The sequence below is a fragment of the Lycium barbarum genome, chromosome 9 (genome assembly GCF_019175385.1).
Source record: "Lycium barbarum isolate Lr01 chromosome 9, ASM1917538v2, whole genome shotgun sequence".
Lineage (NCBI taxonomy): Eukaryota > Viridiplantae > Streptophyta > Magnoliopsida > Solanales > Solanaceae > Lycium > Lycium barbarum.
In genome coordinates, this window is record NC_083345.1 from 34,626,605 (window position 1) to 34,635,126 (window position 8,522).

General features: G+C 36.4%; 1 protein-coding gene across 1 annotated transcript; it reads right to left on the reverse strand.

Moving 5' to 3' along the window:
• Positions 1–455: 455 nt before the first annotated feature.
• LOC132611225 (transcription elongation factor TFIIS-like) lies at positions 456–4,226 on the reverse strand. The gene is made up of 2 exons (XM_060325645.1): positions 3,770–4,226; positions 456–1,695 (listed from the first exon to the last, which is right to left on the reverse strand). The coding sequence occupies exons 1-2, from the start codon at positions 3,920–3,922 to the stop codon at positions 715–717; spliced, it is 1,134 nt and encodes a 377-aa protein (XP_060181628.1). The 5' UTR covers positions 3,923–4,226; the 3' UTR covers positions 456–714.
• Between the last annotated feature and the right edge of the window lie 4,296 nt (positions 4,227–8,522).

Consider the following 8,522-nt stretch of genomic DNA (forward strand, 5'->3'; position numbering starts at 1 on the left):
AAATCAGCAAAGCATGCAAATCTAGCGGAATTGTACATGAATAAGAGAATTCTATCTCGACCTCCAATACATTAACGCATGTCGTACTCCATGGAGAAAAGCAGCTGCTATAACCATGATCTCACCTCACATGCAGCTCATAAAAAACCTATGAAAGATGACATGTCCATAGAACAGCAACTACTTGTTAATTAGGATTTCTTTTTCTGGTAAAGGAAGAAGAACCAAATGTAAAACAGCTATGAATACTATTGAGAAGTCAACTCCCCTAGGACTTTGAACAGGAGCATTAGGACTTGAAAATTGTGTACAATGGAAACCCATACAGACATTTCCCCCTTAGCTTTCCACAGTGAACAACCAGACGCTGTCATATTGCCAAAAGATTCAAACAGAAGCTAGATCTTCAACCTTAGTGAGTCCATCCCCATAGCAAAAATTATAGGAGTCACACCTCTCTGATCAAGCATAGATAGACAAAAAAGGGCTGGTAATAAACTTGTGCTACAATTTTGACTCAGAAAAGAAAAAGACAGTTCAGATGTCACAATATCCCGTACAATAAAATAGCTTGGGCGATCGTACCATGCATATCAGAGACCGCCTCAAATAAGACAATTAAAAAATAACCTACAAACTACATCATAGTTGCGAAAGGACCTATGAAGTTCATCATGTGATACCACTGAGTTACAAATGCTAACTAGATCAAGCTTAACAGAATTTCCAGCGATTATCGCAGTTTACACACGTGACATATGTGGTCATCGGTTCATCAGCACTCCGAGTTTGCATCTGGTAGTAAGTGGTCTGATTTTTCCCGCACCTACCACACTTAAACTTATCAGTACTGGCCTTCGGAGGACCTCCAAGCTCGCTATTAAATAATGCTTTTTCTTTAATCTTCTTATTCTCCTTTTGCCTTTCATCACTTGCCATATCTTCTGGGCTCAATTCAATAATACTACGAGGTGGATACTGTCCTATAAGGACTTTCCTCCTGAAATCTGGATTGTTTGGATCCTTGATGTTAAACATTATTGACCTATACTTAAACTTCTGGGCACCACTAGATCTACCCCACTTCTCAAACATTGCAGTCTCAACCTGAACTGCAACTCTATAAGGATCACAGGCATTCACAGCATTCCTCAAATCATCATCAACTTCACTTGAGACTTTGCAAAGAGCCTCAGCAAGGAGCTCCCGAACTTTGTCTCTCACAGAATCCTTACAATAAACGAGAGCAGACAGCTTTGGTGGGGCAGCACTTGCCACATTAGAGCTCAATTTCTCATCCTTGGGTTTCTTCTCAATCTTTACACTTTTGGAAGTTGTACTCTCAGTCTTCAAAACAGTAACATTCTCAGACTGTATGCCGGTGAAGGAACTTTCTGAAGTCTCTGCTCTCTCAGATTTTGGAGTCAGAGACTTACTTGACCTCTCAACCTTCACATTCTCAACCCTTGACACCTTTTCAACCTTCACTGAGTTCACACGCTGAAATTTATTCCCTTCATCACCATCATCGCCAGCACATTCAGCTTTTACAGATTCCCCATTTACTTCATTGCCGTTCTTATTTTTCATTGTCTCTCTCACAATTATAGTCTTCCAGTTCTTCACTACATCAGAAGCCAACGCCTGGATCTTCTCCCTCGGATGTTTTGTCAATATTCGGAGGCGTTTGCCCACCTGAAACATAATCCACCATGTCAATTACAGAAAAAGGATCCACTAACAGACGAGCTGCTCCTAGTGGAAAACAACAGTAACAACAAAACAATAACAGGTAATAACACCAGTAAATGAAATTCCTGAATCAATCTCGAGCAAAGCCCCTGAGAGAATGAAACCATGCTAACTCACGATACTAACCCTTTTTTTTCAAAAAGAGAGAAAAAAGAAAGAGATAATAGTAGTACTAGTACTTTTTTGAGAATAATAGTATTACTAGTAGTAACAACAACAACAATAACCATAACATGATCTTACAATACTGACCCATGATTATTTTTGCTCCAAAAGAAAAATGAAAGAAAGAGGACTTGCACAACAAAAACAGAAAAAATATCATTATGAAGAAGAAATAAAAAGAAAGAAGCAAATCAATGAGAATGGAGATCAGAAGGTTGAATAAGAGTCATCGGAAACCAGGAAAGAAGAAGATAACAAAGATGAAACTGAAACATACTTACAGAGGAGTACTGGGAATTATATACCAAAATGTCCTATATTTTCTCCTTTTTGTCTTTTCCTTTTTCCTATTCATCTTTAAAAAAAAAAAATGGTAACTAAGTTTTTTTTTTTTTTTTTCCTTTTCATCTTTTACATTCAACTTCTGAATAGACTGCTTCTCCTTTGGTTTTCATCTATCTGTTTGAAGCGTGTGCTTCTTCGAAATCCCATTACTTCTCATGCTAAGCAATAGCCCCTAACTTTACATCATTCTGTCGCTTTAAGTTACAAAACAATTGCTTTTTATTCATTATTCAAAAAGAAGGATCTGTTCCACATTTGATATGCTTTTTAGCTTCCCTAACGCTAATTAGGTGAGTTTCTGGGTTTCTATTTGAAAATTTGATACCACAATTCCAAGGTTGTGGGATTGAAATATTGGGATTACTATCCCTTTGAATTAAAATCAATTGGCCCATCACATAGAAGCATAGAAGTGATCATTCCAAATCAGGAATTAAAACGATTACTCTGTCACTTAAAGCAAAGAAGCAATATAAAGCAAGGGGTCATCACTTCGTAAGTTAAAGTGATCCCACTTTATGAACTTTAACTAGTAGTATACAAATTGCTGGCTTGTAATACAATACTGGAAGAGCTACCATTGAGCAAGCACATAAGAAACAAAACAGACAAGACAGCCTAATGGATATTCTCAACAACAACAACATACCCAGTGTAATCCCACACGTGGGGTGTGGGGAGGGTAGGATGTACGCAGAACTTACCCCTACCTTTGTGGGGTAGAGAGGCTGTTTCTGATAGACCTAGTGGATATTCTCTTGGTCTGAAAATGTCACAACTATCTGCTATCTTTCTGCACCCATTTTCTTTTAAGGAAAAGTGGAAAACACAGCTAGCATATCTAGCGTACTAAAACAACATAATGGTCGTGGCATCATATTTCTAGAAGCCTTAATTCCTAATGACCAATGCAGACAATCTCAAAGGATTCATTAAGTAGCAAACCTTTATCCTTAAAGCCTTTTTTTCTTGTGCATAAGGATTTCACCTTAGAGCCAATCATGTTATCATATCAAAAAAACAACGTTTGCTTTTACTATTTTTCTTTTTTGATGAAGCATGATGATCAGAAATCAGAACAAGAAAATAAAAAAGCAATTGAAAATTCCCTGCATATATTAGTTTTGACATAATTGAAAAAGAGAAGTAAGCAAATGTTGCCATGTACAAAGTTGTATTCCAAGGAAATATACATATAGATTCCCCTATAGTTCCTGAATTAATTTTACGAAATAAAAACAATTCGAAGAACTGAAAGAATCCAAAATGCAAGCTTTTAAACGGCAACTACACTCAGAATAGAGAAAAAGCAATAACTTTTGCCCGATTTCAGTTTTTTTCTTATGGAAAATTAGTGCAATAAATAGAACTGTTAGAACACTCTTACCCTATGGCAATAACAGAAGTTGAATTCTGTTGGTCAAAGGTGATGCACTTTAAAATCTAGTTATAGCGAAAAGTAGATAATTGCAAGATGAGTGAAATAAAGGAGGAAATATTTGTGTACCTGTGTAGAGACGAGGACTTGATAATTGACAGGGAATTTCTTGAGGCGCTTCAACGCGTCAAGGCATCTACTCTCCTCCGCGCCGCCGTCAACAGCGGCAGCATCAGCCGCTCGCTTTACCGCATCGAACAGCTCGATTAGCTCCTTCTCCATTTCTTATAAACAATCAGATCTCAATAATGACTAACAATTAACTTCTTCTTTCTTCCTTTTTTCAGGAATTATCAGCTGGTCGAATGATGAAACCCTAGAGCTTAGATGTAGGCGGGGAAGAGATAATCCAGGTTGTTCTGTCACGTGTACGGCGATCGGACGGCAGAGAAAGACACTGCATGTATGATCCAATGATGTGTAATCGGTGAGAGATTACATATAGCCAAGTCTCAAACTTGGAACTCACTGCACTTCTTTTTTTGGGTTCAACTCCTGGACTTGTCCAATGTGTTTGACAAGTTTTTTTTTTTTTTTTTTATAAGGATGCGTTTAGTTTCTTTCATTACTCTCTTTTCCATTTTTTTTTTTTTTTTGACATATTTAAATTTCTATAGATTAAAATATTTGAAAAGTGTGTGGGTCGCTTATGATCACAGATTAAATTGTGACTGCCAGATAGTAAAAAAAAAATAAAATTTAAAGAGTTTACTGTATAATATAATTTCTTGACAGAATGCTTAATTAAGTGAAATTTTTGTAGTAATATTCTTTTGTCATTAAAAGGTTCGCAACGAAGTTTAGAAAAGTTGAATAGTAGGGACTACACCAGGGACCAAATGGCTCTTTGAAGTCTCAAGTTCTATAATTGGAAAATCGGATAACGGCTCAAAAAGATAGACAACAGAAGCTGAAGTTGCAAATTTAATGAGATGTTTTTTCTACATGTGCAAAGCATACTTTCTACTAAGAAGCGCGCGAGTGACTTTTAGTATCTTTGCCTCTTTTGGGATGCTTTGTACATTAGTAAAGAATTAGTTAAGCGATCCAATAATAATAAAAAAGTCTATTTCAGCAGTGGATTTACTTGCTTTTGCTAGTTGATTACTTGCACATTATCATTCTTTTTTCCTTTGCAAATAATCGATATACGCATGTGAGTTAACTGATCCAACCCCAGTTAGCTGACAGGCTCATCAAAACTTGGAAAGTACCCACCCACTTATCCTATTTCCTCTCAAAAACCAAGCTCCGTGTCAGTGTTGGCTTCGTGTTCTTAGCACTGAACTCAAAGCCCTGATACAAGTATACTTTTCCTATCTTATGTCATAAAAATGGTGAAAACAAATAGAGTTCTCTCTTCCAGATTCTCCCCCCTTTTGTTACTCTTCCTAAGAATAAAAAAGATAGAGCCACTGGCTATAAGTCGGATGATAAGTATAGCATCTTATATAACTGCTCTCCTGGAGAAACTGTAAAGCACATAATTTATCCTAGACACAAAAGCTTCCAAAAAATGATGTGGGAAAATTGAACATGAGCACCAAATTGAAATTAAAAGTCTGATTATTTTGAAAACCCATTCAAACTCTCATACACATATCATGATTCTTTCTAGTGAGTACACCATAGGAAGCATCAAGTTAACGATATGAACACTAATGAAGCACAAAGCTAGACCAAGGAAAATAAATTCAAAACGGAAAATTGATTGAAGCAGCTAACCATCAAAGGCTCATGATTGAAGTAACGATGACCAAGAAATCAAAATTTATTATTATTGACTAAACCCTGCTCAAGGATTGTTTATCATCAAAATGATATCAGTTAGCTACCAGCTTCTTTGACATTTTTGTTCACTTCTCTTCTTCCTGCTTCTCAAAAAATGTCTTCCTTAAAAAATCCCATGGCTGCAAAGATACGTGAAGAATGTATGAAGTCAGATAAGCAAATAAAATTATATGACATCAGTAAATCAAGTTTATATACAAGCTGAGGTGGTGACAACTACATTAACTAGAAATGCATTGAACAATCTCAAAGGGAGTAAAAAGCCGGTAACAAGGTAAAAACCTAATCAGCACCTTCTTTTTACCTTTTGAGACTGCTTATACATAAATAAAGTCCCGGGATATCAAATCAAACAGCTAATTACATAAATATCCCATCCAGCTAAGCATACTTCAAGGAACTTTTCTCCAGCTCAGCTCATCTAGCATCTACAATTAAACCTACCTCTCCTATTTGTTCGACACATATCTTTGAATTTATTAACACGACATAAATGGAAAGTTACTCATTACTGCAGGAAGATGCTACAGTTCGTCAAGGAAATGTCTTATCAAACCTGGAAGTTTATTTAAGTTCTTTCGAAACAAGAGAAAGAAACAGGTATATTTTCAGAAAACTCAGAAGTGTAATGAAACCTAACATATATGTCAAACCCCAAACAACTTTAACTATGCAACACAAATATAAGAAAGAAATCATCAAGGATACATCCTGAAGAACCTTTTTTCAAACTAAATAATAGGTAGGCAACTCATAAAAGGCCACTATGGGTTGGTTAAGGAATTCAAGCAACAGATCAATTGAGAGCACCAATTTTTTCGATATTTATAAAGCTGTGGAAACAAAGGTAATTACCAAGAGAGATGAAGATTATACCAGTATTAAGAATCAAAATCATGACAATTAAAAAACAATAGCTCAAAAAACTATTTCCATCAGCACCCCCTCATCAATATCCTATCTTTCACGCCTAACTTCCATGGAATACGAAGCCAGTAGCCACAACAATTGCACCAGAAACTTCTGTATTTTTCTCATTAACTGACAGGTTATTGTAACTCTTTGACCTAGATGTTATCAAGATCAACAATGTCTGAAGCACTTCACTTTTTTTGGTCTTTTAACTTGGGGCCTGTAGGAATATGAGCATGGAAGAAGAAGGAGGGGAACTAATACTGGGAGAGAGATAGCGGTCTTGTCGAGTGCAGTGTTTCTAAAAGCAAAAAGCGTTCGAGAGCTTTCTTCCTTTGGAAATAGGGAAGTTAGAAAGGATGTCTTGGAAGGGACAATAAGGAAACTCGACTTGAACAGCGCGTCCCCAGAAAAGCATTTTTTTTAGGATCCAACAACCTTGCAGGAACTTTCCAACAGACCGGTTGCTGCTTCCACAGCGTTGAAGGCTTTATTTCAAGCTTTAAAAGAGTGGGAGCAAAGAAGAGACAACATCCATGGGGCATTAAGTGAGAAGTGATGTGCAAGCTTCTTTGGAGTAAAGCGCACAAGTTACGAGAAATTAAAAAATACAAGACAATTATGAATTCAATACTATAATAATATGAAAAATTGATAAGGGACTATAATAATCTAATTGACTAATTTTAGCATCCAATTGACACCCGCTCCTCAAAGTTGGCATTCAAATATTCAACCACTTCTTGTTAAAATCACTTTCTGCGTCATTGTTCAAAGTGCATTTCTCTGAAGATATAGCTTCGTCCATAGAGCGATAACGCATCGCTTCACCGTGCTCAGTGATGAGCGATGGATTTTAATCTAAGTTGTTCGGACTCTCCACAAATGTTGTCGCACCCGTGTCAGATCCTCCAAAAATACACTACTTTTGGAGGATGCGACACACACCCGTTGATATTTTTGAAGAGTCCGAGTAACATAGATTTTAATAACACCTATAGAGCTAGCTGAGTAGTTTTGTGGAAATTGGTTTTATAACTAATTTAGTAATTGACATAGCAACTCAGTTTGACACATAATAAAGAATACTATCCATATTTTCTCTGTCAATGAATTTGATAATCTTCAGTAGTTTTGTGGAAATTGGTTTTGTAAGTAATTGAGTAATTGACATAATCACTCAGTTTGACACATAATATAGATTACCATTCATATTTTCTCCGTCAATGAATTTGATAACCTTCTGTGAAAACTTGCTAAAGAAAAAGTTAACGCAAGGAAAACTAGAAAATTATAAGCTTCACCGCCAAATGATTGGGCAGATAATGTAATAACTTTTTAAGCATAGACTATACAGCAAACGCATATAGCACTTTCTTTTGGTAAAGTTAAAACAAATTTTATTAGAAGAAAACTAACTAGGTGGTGTAACTGGTTATGTCACAACTTTATATAATACAAAATGCCCATATAAACTAATTTAAAAAAAAGAGAGAGATCCTGGAGGGATGTGCCGTGCGGTTTGAAACTCAGTGGATAATGGGTCCACCCCTCTACCCTTCCCCGCTTAAATATTAGATTTTTGTCTGTGGCAGAGTTCGAGCCTGTGACATGCATGATGCATCTACCCCACACATCATGTGTTGGGTTTTTACCACTTAACGAGCTGCGAATCCAGGATTGATCTAATCCAATTTAGCTTGAAAAATTAGTCAAATTGACTCTTGAAATCCAAATTGTATCCCATAAATTGAGACGGAGGGAGTAACAATTTATGATTTTTCAAGCATTTAACATCTCCAAATCCCAGTTCAACAAAAAATCATTAATCCTGACTAAGCATCTGATAATGATACTCATATACGAGATCAAACAAAAATAAACACAAAAGGATTCATTGTATAATCAACAACTTTCCATGTGAGACTACCAAAAGTTACCCGATTGAAATGAATTATAAGACAAAACAACAACTACATAGCCTGGGGAGGGTAGGGTGTATGCAGACCTTACCCCAACCTCGGGAGGTAGAGAGGCACATAAGACAAAACAACAAGAAGAATAGCAATACCCAATATAATCCCACAAGGGGGGCAAAAGAAAGATATAAGTGCAGATC

Excerpts from the sequence above, each read along its gene's own strand:
- LOC132611225 (XM_060325645.1), bottom strand. The coding sequence starts at position 3,922 with ATGGAGAAGGAGCTAATCGAGCTGTTCGATGCGGTAAAGCGAGCGGCT. Across the intron at positions 1,696-3,769 it reads AAGTCCTCGTCTCTACACAG|GTGGGCAAACGCCTCCGAAT; the intron begins GTACACAAATAT and ends ATTATGTTTCAG.